Raw genomic sequence first — 16,228 nt, 5'->3', positions numbered from 1 at the left:
CCAAAGCTATGAATTCATATTCCATAGTTGATTTAGCTGCCAGAGTTTGTTTGGAAGACTTCCAGGACACTGCTGCACCTCCAAGTGTAAAAACATATCCACTTGTGGATTTTGAGTTTCTCGAGTCTGCGATCCAGTTGGCATCACTGTAACCTTCCAAAACTCCGGGTTCTCTACCATAGTGCAAGCCATGATCTTTTGTATAACGTAGATAGTCCAAAACTCTAGCTATAGCCATCCAATGCTTATGTCCTGGATTACTTGTGTAGCGACTATGTACATTTACAGAGTGCGCTAAATCCGGTCTTGTACAGTTTGTCAAGTACATTAGACTGCCAATTACTCTTGCATACTCCACCTGTTGCACAGGTTCACCAGAATTTTTGGTTAAGTGAATTTGAGGATCCTCTGGAGTTTTTGCAGTCCCATTTGAGTAATGCTTGAATCGATCAAGCACTTTTTCCGCATAGTAGGTTTGAGACAAGATAAGGCCCTCATCAGTTCTGATGATTTTTTTATCCCCAAAATTATATCTGCTAAACCCAAGTCCTTCATGTCAAAATTTCTTTTGAGCATGTTTTTCGTTTGAGTGATGATGTCTTTGTTACTGCCAATGATGAGCATATCATCTACATATAAGCATAACAAAATGTACCCTGATGGAGTAGTTTTGTAGTATATGCATTTGTCACATTCATTAATGCGAAAACCATTAGACATCATCATACTGTCAAACTTCTCATGCCACTGCTTAGGAGCCTGTTTGAGTCCATATAATGACTTCACAAGTTTACACACTTTGTGTTCTTGTCCTGGAATAACAAATCCCTCAGGTTGTTTCATGTAGATTTCCTCTTCTAAATCTCCATGAAGAAAAGCAGTTTTTACATCCATTTGATGGATTTCAAGATTTCTCAAGGCTGCAATACCTATGAGCATCCTGATCGAAGATAGTCTTGTTACCGGTGAATAGGTATCAAAGAAATCTAAACCTTCTTTTTGCCGAAATCCTTGCACTACAAGCCTAGCCTTGTACCGCTCAATATCGCCATTTGGTTTTCGTTTTATTGTAAAAATCCATTTACATCCCAAAGGCTTAAATCCTTGTGGTAGATCTGCCATCTCGTAAGTATGATGTTGCATGATAGAGTCTATTTCAGTTTTGACTGCTTCCTTCCAATAATGTGCATCAGGTGTAGACATAGCTTCTGCGTATGTTCTTGGTAGATTTTCAGCTAGAAATGCCATCATCAGAAAATCATCACCAAATGATTTACTTTTGCGAGCTTGTTTGCTTCTTCTAGGTTCCAGTTCTATTTCTACAGAAGTAGTACTCAAAGTATTGCCAGCTTCCAAAGTCGCTGCATCTCGTTGTTCACGAGTCCGTTTTTGAGTTTTCTTACAGGGAAAAATGTCTTCAAAAAATGAAGCATTTCTCGACTCCATAACTGTATTCACATGGATATCTGGAATATCTGATTTATGAACCAGAAATCGATATGCACTACTGTTATGTGCATATCCGATGAAGATACAGTCTACGGTCTTAGGCCCAATTGTGACCTTTTTAGGAGGTGGTACAGCCACTTTTGCTAGACACCCCCACACTTTGAGGTATTTGTACGAAGGTACTGTACCTTTCCAAAGTTCATATGGTGACTTACCAGTAACCTTATGCGGTATCCTGTTGAGGATGTAATTAGTGGTAAGCAAAGCTTCCCCCCACATGTTCTGGGCTAACCCAGATTCATGCAACAACGCATTCATCATCTCTTTCAGAGTTCGATTCTTTCGTTCCGCTACTCCATTAGATTCTGGTGAGTAGGGAGCGGTTGTCTGATGTATAATGCCTTTTTCTCTGCAAAATGCATTGAATGGCTCATTATATTCTCCTCCTCTATCACTTCGAACTACTTTTATAGTTTTCTGAAGCTGATTTTCTACTTCGAGGGTGAACTCTTTGAATTTTTCCAGTGCTTCATCTTTGCTATGCAAGAGATATACATAGCAAAATCTTGTGCAATCATCAATGAAGGTAACAAAGTATTTCTTACCACCTCTAGTTTGCACATACTTTAAATCACATAAGTCTGTGTGAATTAAACCTAGAGGTTCGGTTGTTCTTTCAACGCGTGGAGAGGGAGTTTTAGTGAGTTTGGCCTGTACGCACACTTCACATTTTTCTTGGTTAGTTTTGAATTTCGGAATCAAATTCAAGTTTTGCATTTTTCGCATTGTTTTGTAATTGACATGTCCTAAACGTTCATGCCAAGTAGTAAACGACTCAACCAAGTAAGCAATAGGGTTTTCTTTCATTTCAGCAACAGAAGCAGAAGCTACAATTTTCGGATGGACTGTCGTTACAGACATTTTGATCAGTCCACCCTTAACAAAACCCTTTCCCAAATACATCCCATTTTTCTTAAGAACTAACTTATCAGCCTCAAAATTAATGGAAAAACCATGCTTGCTTAGCACTGTTCCAGAGATGAGATTCTTCCACATGTCAGGTACGTGCTTCACGTTCTGCAAGGTGAGCTCACGATCAGAAGTTAGCTTCAGAACCACTTTGCCTTTACCTTCAATCTTGGACACCACCGTGTTGCCCATGAAAAGCTGCTCATTTGACTTGTTCTTCTCGTAGGTGGTGAACATGGTCCTATCAGAGCATATGTGTGTGGTAGCACCAGTGTCGTAGTACCACTCCATTGGGTTGTCTTCCACCATGTTACATTCAGTAACCACCGCAACCATGTCTTCTTCAGTTAGGTTTGCTTGCAACTTGAGATCTTTTGCTTTGCTTTTGCAAATTTCAGCCTTGTGTCCAATCTTACCACAATGATGACACTTCCCTTTGAACTTCCTCTCAAGGTTGCTCTTCTTGAAGTTTGGTCCAGATGACACCTTCAACGGTTTATGAGGAATATAGATCCCTTTACCCTTGCCTTTAAACTTGGCCTTATGCTCAGCTACATGAACATCATGCCCTTGGCTTTGAGCATCCGAATGTGCTCCACGATTGTTGTCCTCAACTCTCAATCGACGGATGAGATCATCAAGAGACATTGCCTTACGCTTGAAGTTAAGGTAATGCTTGAAATTCGACCAGCCTGGTGGTAGCTTCTCGATCAGGCAATTCGTCTTGATGACATTGCAGATCGACATCCCTTCCAAATCGATCTCCTAAAAGATGCGTTGAAGAGCTTCCACTTGTTCCATAATTGGTTTGGAATCCACCATCTTGAAGTTCAGGAACTTCGTAGTTGAGAATTTCTGCATCCCAGACTCATCAGTCTTGTACTTGGTCTCCAAAGCTAGCCACAATGCTTTTGAAGTCTTGTACATACTGTAGAGGTCATACAGATCATTGACCAAACGGTTCAGAATCTGACCTTTGCAACAGTAGTCTCCTTGAGCCCAACTATCCATACTTCCAACCACATACATGTCAGTGTCACCTTGTGGAAGCATTGGTGGATCCTCTGTGAGGTACCTTTCCATGTTCATGCTGGCCAAGTAGTACTGCATCTTGTTTTGCCACGTTTTGAACCCAGCTTTGCCATCGAACTTATCTGGCATCATCCCTTGGGAAGCCGAAGGTAGTATCCCCATGTGGGTTGATCCATTACCAAACATATTTCGGCGCACGTTTTCCATACCCGAATCGGTAAGCTTCGTCTTTTCAAGTTCTTTAGCAAGGCGTAAAGCCAACTCCGCAGGAGTTTCAACAGGGGTTGCAGGAACCCTATCACCGTCAACGTTGGTGTTGTCTCCAGACATTTTTCTGTTTTACAATAAACAAATCTGATTAATATATTAATCAAACAATTCAAGTAATTAAATTACACTGAATTAGTTTTGCAAACTCGCTTAACAAGCGTTCGCAGAAACTTGTTTCACAAACTCACTCAATTAAGAGCGTTCGTGGAAACCAGAGAGAGTAGAGAAGAAATAATTAAAGTAAAAGCGTTCTTCAAAAACTTTCTGCGTAAGCACCGAAAGATGAAAGCAGAAACAATTTTTCAGAAGATTTTGAAATCGTTTTTAAAATTAATAAAAAATTCGAAAAATTCTCAATCCGTTTAAAGCGATAAGCAGAAAGCAGATTTATTGAATTAAGACTGTTAGGAGCGCAAAAATCGAATTGAGAAAATATGCGAATTATATTTAAATTAACGAAATCAGAAACGAATTACAACAGCATAATATAAAGCAGTAAATAAATCACGGAGGCGAGATATGATATCTCTTTCCTTAATTCAATAAATCGGCCGTAAGTGCTTTCGGACAATCACGATTTATGAATCTCAGGATACAACCGATCACGAACTATTACCGTAGCACACCAGTAATAGAACTCAAGCGAACAGATCTACGTTATACTCTCGAGACTACTAAACTAAGAACTTACTTGGACTAAGCAAGGGAGAGGGAGTGAGATCTTCAGAGGAAGGAGTGTTTATGTTTTTTTTTTTTTTTTTTTTTTTTTGACAACAACTTACAAGATTAGCTCAAACAAGCGAATAGGAAGGGACATTATTTACAAAGGTAACTAGATGCGGATGAGAACGAACACGTCGCGCCAAATTGTCCGCCTTACCATTCTGCGAGCGAGGAACATAGAGTAGCTTGAAGGAAACGAACTCCTCCATATCCGCCTTGATGTCCTCCAAATAAGGTGTAAATGCTGGCCACTCGGAAGGCGAAGACACCATCTTCACTAAGTCAGAGCAGTCTGTGAGGAAGACTACAGATTGGTTATCCGCCCCAATCATACATCGCATAGCCCAAATAAGGGCTTCAACCTCAGTATGAAGAGGGGAGAGACTACAGCGAAAGTTGGCTGCACCCATAGTGGGTGAGTCGCCCGAAGGCGACGTGCAAAACCATCCTTTTCCCGCATAACAATCTGTTGCTTTCCAAGAACCATCAATAAAACAAATATATCCTGAAAGAGTCCTAGGGACCCCAAAACTCCCCCGCACACTAGGAACAGTCGCAGTCATGTGATCCGGTTCTGAGACCATATCATCTGTCTGCGCCCGATCCCATGCTTTGGCCTCGTCCTCCGCTAGCCGCAAGATAGCTAGGGGATTGGAATCCAAATTACTAAAAAGTTTATCATTTCTGGCCTTCCAAATATACCACAAAATCCAGGGGAAAAATTCCTGGTTTAGGACGTTTGTGAATCTCCAAAATAGAAATCCATGTTTGTGTAAATCGAATCCGAAGGGAAAACATCAGGGGCCGTCGGGAAATTCGACAAAGCCCAAACCTGGCGAGCTGGCGGACATTGAAAGAGGGTATGATTGATCGTTTCCTCCTCAATACTGCAAACTTCACATATGGAATCACAACTCAAAACTTGGACCAATCACCTCTGCTCCAGGACTAGCCAGGGAGCTAGAACGAAGTGTGTGATACCCTGATTTAACCGAGTACTTACCAGACTTGGTAAAATGCCATCCCATTAGATCCGGTTTATCCGGCTGGCGTAATGCTATGGCAGAAATAATGGCCACATCTTCCGGTACAAACGTAGCCGTAAGTTGAGCCATATTCCAAGAATTAGAATTCCTGTCGATGAGGTTTATAACGCGGAGCGTAGGATCAAAAGAGGACCCTGTACTCAAAGCTGGTCTCGGGGATTGGGCAGTGATCCATGGATCAGTCCATACAGAAACGGATACACCAGATCCTACCCGTTTAATGAGTCCTTTATTAACCAGAGAGCGAGCAGAAACTATACTTCGCCATCCATAGGATGGGGAATATGATTTAATCGGATCCATACGATCAGAATGTCGATAGTAACGACCTTTAAAAACCCGTGCAAAAAGAGAATCTGGAACTGTGATCAAACGCCAAAGCTGCTTCGCCAGCAGTGCGGTATTATAATCATCCAGACATCAAAAACCCATTCCCCCTGCATCTTTACCATTACACAATTTATCCCATGCCACCCAATGTAAACCTCTGGACTGTGCACTCGAACTCCACCAAAAATTTGAAATTGCACTCGTCAGTTTCCGCGTGACCTTCTTTGGCAACCGGAAACACGACATAACAAACATGGGTATCGCAGTAGTAATCTAGTCGGCCACCCACTAGCCCTCGCTTGCAATTTGTCCTGAACAAAGGAGAAAATCTTTGTTTTTGCCCCCCCCAAGCTTTCCGGAATCCCTAAATAAGTTCCCATCCCGCCCAATTGTGTGATCCCCAAAACCCCTTTTAAATCCTCCTGCAGTGCATTATCCACAGTGTGACCAAATTGGACGGAAGATTTCTGAAAATTAATCTGTTGACCAGAGGCCCGTTCATACTTCCTAAGAATCCCAAGTACCACCTCGCACTGTTCCTTCGTAGCCCGACAGAAAAAAATACTATCATCCGCAAACAAAAGATGGGAAATGGCCGGACTCGCCGTCGACACCTTGATCCCAGTAAGAAGTTTCAGCTGTTCTGCTTTCCGAAACTGTGCAATGAGCACCTCCGTACAAAGAATAAAAAGATAGGGCGACAAAGGATCTCCCTGACGCAACCCCCTAAAAGGAATAATAGAGCCATATGCCTGGCCATTAATCAGGAGTTTATACTGAACCGACTTTACACAGCACATAATCCAGGATATCCACTTTTCACAAAAACCAAACCGGCGAAGTAAATGCTCAACAAAAGACCACTCCACCCGATCATAAGCTTTACTCATATCTGTTATAATAGCCATGAACTTCCCCTTACAAGAAGGGTTAGTCCGCAGACCATGAAACATTTCTTGAGCAATCAAAATGTTATCCGAAATTAACCGACCCTCCACAAATGCCGACTGCGTTTCCGAGACTAGAGATGGGAGGATCGTACGAAGCCGCTGACACAAAACCTTAGAAATGATTTTATAACCAACGTTACAAAGGCTAATAGGCTGTAATTCCGTCATCCGAGTTGGCTTATCCACCTTCGGAATGAGACATATATTAGTCACATTTAACCTTTTGTCAAAATCCCCATTCTGCAAAAAGAAATTGACTACCAGAACCAAGTCCGCTTTCACCGTGGCCCACGCCTTTTGATAGAATAGAGCAGTCATACCATCCGGACCCGGAGCCTTATCCGGATGCATTAGAAATAAAGCTTGTTTGATCTCTTGCTCAGACACCTCCCGAGTCAGAAAATCATTCGTCTCCCGTGAGATAGACGGCTGGATCTCATCCAACATCTCCGAGAAGTCCGAAGGATTTGAAGAAGTAAATAAATCTTGAAAATAGGACACCGCAATATTTTGGACATCCCTCTCCTCCGTCGTCCAAATACCATTTTGATCATGTAGGCCAATAATTCGGTTCCGAACACGTTGTTGCTTCGTCTGAGCATGAAAATAACTGGTATTATGATCACCAAAGCGCATCCACCGACTTCTACTCTTTTGATACCAGTACACCTCCTCATCCCTATACGCCTCCCGCAACCGCCAAGTAAGCTCCGCAAGCTCATCAACCGTTGTCGTATCATTTTCCTGAGTCAATGCTAGTTTGGCCTTTAAGTCCTCAATTGTTTCCCGCCCATGGGGCTGTTGCTCTTTCCGCCACCGAGATATGGCACGACGGCATGTTGTAATTTTATCCACCAGATTAGGAGCAGATTCGCCTCCCGGTAAAGACTCCCAACCCTCGGCCACCACACCTAGGAAATCTTCCTTATCTAGCCACCGTCTGTCAAAACGAAAACTGCTTCGACCCCTTCGAATATTATCCTCAATAACTGCCAACAAGGGCTTGTGATCCGAGGCAATCATTGGTAGATACTCCGTGAAAGAATCCTTAAAAAGATCATGCCACTCCTCATTCGCCAAAGCCCGGTCTAACCGACAGCGTATTGGTTTCTTATCCCGCCACCCTCTCCAGAAGAGACTATCCCCAAGAGCGGGGAACTCTAGTAATCCGCAGTGCCGAATCATTGTGTTGAAAGGCACAAAAGAAGACGCATTTCGTAAAGCACCACCCCGCTTCTCATGATTACCTTTTAACTCATTGAAATCTCCAATTAAAAACCAAGGAGAGTCACGACTTAAACCAATTCTTGTTAAACGTTCCCAAACCAACTCCCGGTTCTTTGGAACCGGATCACCATAGATAAAAGAGAGATAAATTAATTTTCCTTTAAAAAGAACTTCCACATCAATAATTCTATTGGACTCAAATATAATGGAAACATTATTATTATTATTATTATTATTATTATTATTATAAAATAGTGCAAGACCACCACTACAACCAACCGGTTCAACCGTTTTTAAATCTGAAAAACCAAAATGACCAACAAAAGGTTCCAAAACAGAAAAAGATTGTCTAGTCTCAGAAAGAAACAAAAAATCTGGTCTATGTTTCCCCCATAAATCCCTAAGATATCCAATCGTGGCTTTGTTACCAAGCCCTTGGCAGTTCCAGCTTAAAATCTTCATTTATCAGCCTTTGGAATTGGTGGATTGGATCCACCTGCTGCACCCTTATCCTCATCCTTCGGTTTCGGGTTGGTCAGCTCCCCAGCCTTCGGAGCAGGCCTCTTGCGAGGTGTACCCCTCAAATACACATTGAGCTTCTTAGAGCCCACCCCCTTTAAGCCCATCAGACCTTTACCTTTGCGCGTTTTGTCAAGCAAACCTGATGAAACGCCCGCAACCACCGAAGGGAGGTCAGTATCCATTGGCACCTTACCCGTGTTTGTATCATCACGAAAAACAAGAGTCTCTCCAGCACCGTCATCCTTGTCAGCAGTCACACCAGAATCAGCCTCCTCCTCCAGCACAACCTCCGTGCCATCCGACGCTAAAACACCTGTCATCGGATTGTCCTCCATCCCCTCCATGACCAAACCTGCAACCCCAGTAACAATACCTGTATCCGACAAGCTAGAGCCAACATCCTGCAAAGCCTCCACTTCAACAGAAGCAGCCCGCTGAACCTCTATGTGTAGCACCGGTGGGATACTACCTGAGTTAGGCAGCTCGCCCTCGGTCATGGTCGTAATAACCGGAGCAGCGACTGTGGACTCCTCCTCAGTCTGCTCTGACAACTCTGCAACTGCAGGCACCGAAACCGTAACCTCCTCCTCCTGAAAAAGAGCCTTACGAACCACCTTAACCGGAGCCTGAAGAGTATTAGTTTGCAAGTGACTCGACCCCTTAGCAGCCTTCCTCGAGAACCTATGTTCATTGTATTGTACATAGGTTTGAAAACGCCTTTGCTTCGCCAAAGGTTCACCAACTGCGATCTCCGACTGGGGTTGGGAATCTCTCCCCACCTTCCCTTCAAGAGGGCGTTTACCCTCAGCATGAGAGTTGTCCCTAGTCGACCTACCTCGGTTTCCCCCACGAGATGAACCCGCATGCTCTGAACCAAACTTCCGTTCAGACTTAACCGCTCCTTTGTAACTCTGGGTACGGCGAACATCAACCTCCTCCGGCTCTGGGATGTCAGCTTCTTCCTCAATAACCACTTGCAAAAGCGGACAATGCACCTTGTCGTGACATAGACTGAAACAATGAGAACAGTAGCCAAAGAGACGTTCATAGCGAAGAGTTACAGAAGTCTCCTCTCCATTATAGAACTCCACCTCAGTTTGAAAGCATAATGGTTTGAAACCATCAACCACCACCTAAACTCTCCCCCCCCCCATCGATGTCGACCTCTTGGACACTCCCAATGTCCGCACCAATGCTCCGGAAGGTAGGTTCAGCCCAAAACTGGAAAGGAACCCCCATAACACGAACCCAAAAGACGAGAGACGAAGGATACATAGGGTCGACAGTAGGACTCCATCGAACCATAGACACCATCCAATGATCGAAGTGAAAAGGAACCATCTTCAGCACCTCAATGATATCCGCTTCATCATCAAAGTCAAATTGGAATTTACCCATTCCAAGATCAGCCCTAACAAACTTGCCCTCCAAACGCCAGATACGAGGGAACATGAACAAGAGCATCTGCATATCCTGCGCTCGTGGATTCATACACCTTCCAATGATCGTCTTAGAGTAACCCTCAATCAGCGCAGTATTGTCAAAATATGGAATCTTGACCTTGCGCTTCACAACAGGCGGAACAACACTCTTAGTAGCCAAGCTTTGACCGAGAACCATACTCTGAGACATGATGAAACTCCAAGGAAAAGACGGGAAAACAAAGAGAAGCAGGAACTGAATTCGAGGAAAACCAAAAGCAAACAGAGAGAAAGGTGTGTGATGAATCTGCTCAACAGGGGAGAGGATCCATTTATACCCGTAGACCAGCAATAAATACAGATCCCCCGTATCAAAACACTCCAGCAGAACACAAAAAATCAGATCCCAGTTAGCACGGCAAAACTCGATTCCATTAAAGGATATCTGCAGAGAATCACCTCGAAACCCAATACAAATGAGATCCTGACTTCCACTTAAACCAGATATCCATATCCGGATCACAAACAAAACTATTCGCTTTGCCAAATCTGAATCAGTGATGGAGGGAATACATAAATGCGGATCCCCAAATAGATCAAGAGACGATCGAAGATACCGGAAAATCCCGAATTGCCAAAAGTCACCCCAACAGAGATATCGAATCTCCAATCCAATCAAAAAGAAGACTCAAACGGAGAGTAAAGACCGAGATCCCTTTGATACCTTCATAGCTACCGTAGAGAAAAGAAATCTCGAGTTTCCAAAAGTCACCCCAACAGTAAAATCGAATCTCCAAACCAACCAAAACAGGAATCGAACAGAGAGGAAACTCCGAAATTCCCTGGATACCAGCATAGCTACCATAAAAAACCGAGAAAATAACCAAGCAAAGCCCTCGCATCAGAGATCAAAACTCTGGGAACATTGTCGCCGTCGTCGTCGCCTAGGGTTTTCTGTGTGAAAAATAATGAGAGGTTATGCCTCTATATATAGTGGAAGGAGGGAGCTCTCAAGAAAATATTCAGTGAATATTCTCGGAGTGCTGTCCAAGTTTGCTTGGAGTTCACACCAAGTCTTTCCAAAAAAAATTAAATGGGCCTACAGCAGTCTCAAGAGCCAAAAAGCCCAAAAGTCCAAAAGCCCAAGAGACCACAGCCCGCACTCACGACCAGCCCGGCCCGCCCGCTTCCGGCCCGTTCCGCATCCATGCTCGGCCCGGTTTGGTACTGTTCGCGTGTGGGAACCTTCCCTCTTCCTTCTACACACTTTTGAAACTATATATATGAGTGAAAAATCAGTCATATTTCCGATGTGGGATATTTCTCAAACCATCCCAAGTAGCTCACTTTACACTCTTATTTCTCATTCAAATCAACTCCGTTTTGAACGTATGAGTATACCATATTGTAGTACTCGTTACCAGCTTTCCATTGCACTATCGACCAGACAATTCCGATCAACCATTTGGCCGGAATTTGGCCGGAAAGTCGCCGGAAAATCATTGTTTCAAAACCTGCAAATTTTACAGAAAATTGCAGTTCCAACTAACCGTTGGTGCCAGGGACAAAAGTCGCCCGAACCCTCTTAAATTATTCACTCTTCTTCTTTTTTGTGTCAACATTTTTTTAATAAAATTATGATACTATTGTAATTACAAATGAGAAAATAATATGTAAAAAAAAAAAAAAAAAGAGGGTTGCGTGTACCGTATTTTCTCAATCTTGTGAATTTCTTTATAGAGTCACGTACATTACATATCTAATATGACCGAGTCACCGAGAGGAGTTAGGTACAACCGTGCAAGACATAGCTTTATGGACTCAATTTCATCGAACATGCAATTCTACAATTATTACGTTTTATAAACTTGCGAAATGTTTTTTTTTTTAAGTGGAGTATTGTTTCTATAAAAATATTACTTTCATAAAAATAAGTGTTACTGTTTAGAATCTAATTAATCCACTATAAAATGAGCGGTTATCAAATAGTTTTTTTTTTCTTTCTGACAAAATTTGTATATACAAGCTTATAAAACAAAATGTATATTACATATTCGGATACCAAACAAAATTCGATTCTTTTAAGAAATGTATATAAGACACATCAAAAATATCCTCACGCATGCATGCATTACGTATAGAAGAACCTACAAAACACTCTTTCTTCATATAACATACAAAAAATTTCCTCTCCCGACCAAAGTTCGAAATGGAAGCGTCGTTCATTAGATCTCTACCGTCCGCCGGAAACTTCGCCAACCTCTTGCCGACCGGAACCGCCCTCATGTTCGAAACCCTTATCCCTTCTTTCTCCAATGGCGGCGAATGCACCAATAAACCCGCTAATAAATTCCTCACCATTTCCCTCATCTCCTTCTGCGCCGCGGCTTGCTTCTTCTCCTCCTTCACCGACTCTTTTGTAGGCGAAGACGGCCGCATTTACTACGGAATTGCCACCGCGAACGGTCTCTACATCCTCAACGACTATCCAGACGACGACGGTTATGATCCGGAATCCGGCTTAACTGGCGACAAAAAACGGAGATACAAGTTGAGTTTTGTCGATTTCGTGCATGCTTTTGTGTCCGTTGTCGTGTTCTTGTCGTTAGCCGTAGAGAGTTCGGATTTTCGAAGGTGTTTGCTCCCCGAGGACGACGGACATAGTTGGGGTGGTCATTTCGTACTTATGATTAAGTATTTTGCGGTTATGGTGGTGACAGTGGCGAGCTTCTTCTTTGCTATCTTTCCCACAAAACGAAGAGGCATCGGATTTACGGACATTCGTTGATTTATAACATTTTATTTGTACATGTATATATGCTCGTATGGTCTTAATTAATCACCACTTTTAAATAAGTGTTAACAAAGAAATCATCATAAATATCTTAAAATATTTCATTCATGATTGATCGTATCTTATTCCATTCATGATCTCAAACGAGTGATCGCCTCACACGGTCCAAAATAAGTTAGATAACAATAAGCAATTTTATGTATGCTTTATGGTCCTATTGATTCTTCATGGATTAATACACAAATCTTCAACAAGCAAGAAGAAGAAGAATAAAAAGGAATAAACCAGCAGAAGAATTTATCAGGATGATTGTGAATGTGATCCATCTCAATTCAAATAAATGCTGTCCAAGACTCCAAAACCAGCTGCAACGCCGCCTTCATCTGATGATGAGATCTTAGTGCGCATTAGATAACCACTCTGCTCGTTTACTATAACCTTGTCTTTGTTCCTACACAAATCATTTAATCAAAGATTATGGCACAAAGTTAAGTAGAGAATGAATGAAACATTACCAAATTCTTCTTCTTTATGCACTTTGTACCTGAGATATGCACCATACACACCGAGTTCTGATATAGCTTGACTTTTATGGTAAGCACCTTCTCGCACCATGAACGTGTTTGACACCTTTGGGAATATCCTCTGCATCAGGATATATGCAGCGTTTCCGTCAACTCCTTCTTTCTGCAGTCTTAGAAGATTTTCCCTCACATCATCTCCATAGATGTTGTTTCCTGGAAGAATCCAAGAAGATACGCTTTAGAATATGGCCAAGAGAAATTGAGGAGTTAGGGGGACTCAGTTCAGTTGTGGTTCTAACCTCCGCCTTCTCTCTGAGGCTTCATAACGAACAATCCTGGCTTTTCGATTGCCTGCTTGACGATTTCTTGATCATCCAAGCTCCATAGCCCAGCAAAGCATTTCCTCAGCTTAGCAATGTCCTCTTTGTTGTCCAGAAACCTGTTTCTCATGTTTATAGTTAAGAATGTGATCCTCTTTGAGATATTTGGAAACCGTTCTTCAGTTTCAGCCTCACTAAAAGATAACTGGCGATCTATTTACCTCTCGAGAACACCTGGTTTTGCCAGTTCTTGCTGGATTTTCTTGGTGCCAGTTAAATGATAAGCTATAGTCGGGCATTTGACTGCTGAAGACTCCTCTATTAGCATCCTAGCATTCCATTCCTTCAAATTGAAACAAATAAACCAACAAATTGGTACAGATATTCTCAAAGAGTTAAAGCCACAAAAATTGAAACGTTGACTGCTATTTACTGATTCAGACGGATGATCATTGGGAGTATAGCCAGATCTGAAATAAACCACCGCGACTGCTTGGCCGCCACTGTAACAACAAAAACTCTTAACATAGCTTTCAAGATGAATGTGTAAGTTCTCGAAAACCACAATGCAAACAAATGCTTACACAATAAGGGTTCCATCCTCTTGTACACTCCCTTCCTTCTCGACTTCTGCTAGAGTCTTCCTGATGGCTACTATATTGTGCGTGTTCTGAAGCTAAGGAAGAACAACACCTTTTTTGTGGTACAAGTTAGAGGATAAGAGTGTCGAGATCAACCACTGGAAACCAAAGAAAAAAAGATAAACAGAGGATATTTTTCTCTCAGTATACTGCTCAGCCAATGTTGATCATACATGTTGCGTTCTTCTGCCTGTACAATTACCATGACCACCGCTCTGAAACCAAGAGAAACTGTAGCTTCAAACAGAAAACCTTCAAATTGCATCATTGATTCTTGGTTTCTAGCACTTTTTATCATCACATTCAAGAATGCACTCTTTGGTTAAGGCTAACCTTGGGTTATTGTACTCCAACCAAGCTTTAGCCATTGCATCAGCAAATTGTCCCGTGGATGTATTCCTAGGTACACGTTCAGAGTCTATCCCAATCTGATCCCCATAAGATCGAAGCAATGTCCTGCAAAACAAGAGAAAATAAGTAAAAAAGCGAAGCTTTTCAGCTAAAACAGAAACATAACAAGTTATGAAGAAGATGGTCTGTTGCTGCACGTACTGGTGTAGCTCGCTAACAAGACGGCTATGGCCTGGAAACGAACACGCGATAGTGTTCATCTCAATCTGAAGAAGTGAATTTGTTTCTTCATCAAGCATATAATCAAACCGGTGTAAACCCAAACGAATATCCTGCCAACACAAACACAAACACAAGCAAACGAATAAAGATCCAGAACCGAAGAAACACAGATGAACATATGAAACCAGAGATAAATGTAAAAGACCTCTTTCTTGTTTCTTTCTAGCATCTTGGAGTGAATGTCAAGAAGTCTAGATGTAAAGATGTCAGCTTTCTTCGTTCTACAACATAGAAAACATCAATACTTGTTTAGATGATACATATAACACAAAGCAGATAGATAGATTCCAGTACTGAGATAAAGACTCAAAAAAGAAGCCAAACCTAGAGAGACTATCCTGTAAGAATTTGCCATCCAAGCTAACACGATCAATCAATTCATTGAAAATAGGAGTAACATCACAAGCTTGGTTCCAGTAGATCTCTGGGAATGCAGTTGGTAGCAATGAAATGGGGGCGTGCATCATTCCAACCCCTGGAACATTTCCTGATTTCTGTAATCAATACAAAATTAGATCTTCTTCACCTCTCGATTCTATAAGCACATCTACTGATATAAAGCTAAATCATGAAACTAACACAATCCAGGACGAAGAAATTATGATGATTTCAGCTATAAGCGATTCAATTTTGAATTTTTGTCTTGAATATAATCGAACACGAAGATTAAAAAAAAAAAAAAAAAAAAAAGACAAGAACTTTATAAAGTGTGGGTTCAACTAAAAAAGAACCTGGTAAGTTTTGTCACCAACGACGAGCCCGTGAAGAGAAGACCAAACGAGAGCATCATAAACCAGTTTCTGAACAAACTCATCATCAAACTTGTCAACATCGAACATGGGTTTGTGTGATTCCATCACCAGGGGTCTCCCAGACCTCAACAAAGGTTCCTGATTTCTCTGGATTCTAGGGTTCTGGAAAAGGAATCTTCTTCTTGGATTGAGTTTCAGCGAAGAAGAACAAGTGAAAACAGAGGCCCCAGTGATGCAAGTGGAAGAAAAGTATGAGAGAGAAGAGCAGCCACTGATCATTTGTAACCGGACACTATTTCAACCACCCTTTAATCGTGGTAAATCCCAGAAAGAACTGTTATCGAAGAAACAACCAAAACAAAAAATTGAACTGTTATAAAGCAAATGTTGATTTTAAGTTATATTAGGTGAAAGGATTTTATAAAAAAATTCAAAGTTTTTTTTTTTGTTCCCCAACTACAATAGTAAATTGCGAGGTAGTTCAGGAGGCTCTCTTAAGTTATTTTTTAATAATATAAAGGAAGGTATCAGGTAAGAAACGTTTCCAACATTTCTTATATTAGAAACGTCTCTTTGATTTGTTGAAAAATATTGTTTATTTTATTATTATTTTGGTCTAAGGACA

The 16,228-nt window shown here is 41.7% G+C and overlaps 2 protein-coding genes across 2 annotated transcripts; one reads left to right on the top strand and one right to left on the bottom strand.

Moving 5' to 3' along the window:
- The first annotated feature begins 12,148 nt into the window (after nt 1-12,148).
- Nucleotides 12,149-12,767, top strand: LOC104771221 (protein DMP10). The gene has a single exon (XM_010495718.2). It carries the CDS (start codon nt 12,149-12,151, stop codon nt 12,725-12,727), a length of 579 nt encoding a protein of 192 aa, XP_010494020.2. The 3' UTR covers nt 12,728-12,767.
- A 53-nt stretch (nt 12,768-12,820) lies between these two features.
- LOC104771222 (glutathione synthetase, chloroplastic) lies at nt 12,821-16,129 on the bottom strand. Its single transcript, XM_010495719.2, has 12 exons — nt 15,583-16,129; nt 15,176-15,345; nt 14,997-15,072; nt 14,771-14,901; nt 14,552-14,674; nt 14,353-14,433; nt 14,162-14,242; nt 14,011-14,080; nt 13,799-13,920; nt 13,557-13,696; nt 13,278-13,470; nt 12,821-13,184 (listed from the first exon to the last, which is right to left on the bottom strand). Exons 1-12 carry the CDS (start codon nt 15,880-15,882, stop codon nt 13,061-13,063), a joined length of 1,611 nt encoding a protein of 536 aa, XP_010494021.2. The 5' UTR covers nt 15,883-16,129; the 3' UTR covers nt 12,821-13,060.
- Between the last annotated feature and the right edge of the window lie 99 nt (nt 16,130-16,228).

The sequence above is a fragment of the Camelina sativa genome, chromosome 20, assembly GCF_030686135.1.
Source record: "Camelina sativa cultivar CO46 ecotype springtype chromosome 20, ASM3068613v1".
Classification (NCBI taxonomy): Eukaryota; Viridiplantae; Streptophyta; class Magnoliopsida; order Brassicales; family Brassicaceae; genus Camelina; species Camelina sativa.
This window is presented reverse-complemented; position numbering and strand designations above follow the sequence as displayed.

Bases quoted from the DNA above. Each gene is read 5' to 3' on its own strand.
- LOC104771221 (XM_010495718.2), top strand. From the start codon at position 12,149: ATGGAAGCGTCGTTCATTAGATCTCTACCGTCCGCCGGAAACTTCGCC.
- LOC104771222 (XM_010495719.2), bottom strand. From the start codon at position 15,882: ATGATCAGTGGCTGCTCTTCTCTCTCATACTTTTCTTCCACTTGCATC. The intron at 14,902-14,996 runs GTCTTTTACATT...TTGTGTTGGCAG, and splicing joins TAGAAAGAAACAAGAAAGAG to GATATTCGTTTGGGTTTACA. The intron at 13,471-13,556 runs GTTAGAACCACA...GGATTCTTCCAG, and splicing joins GCCTCAGAGAGAAGGCGGAG to GAAACAACATCTATGGAGAT.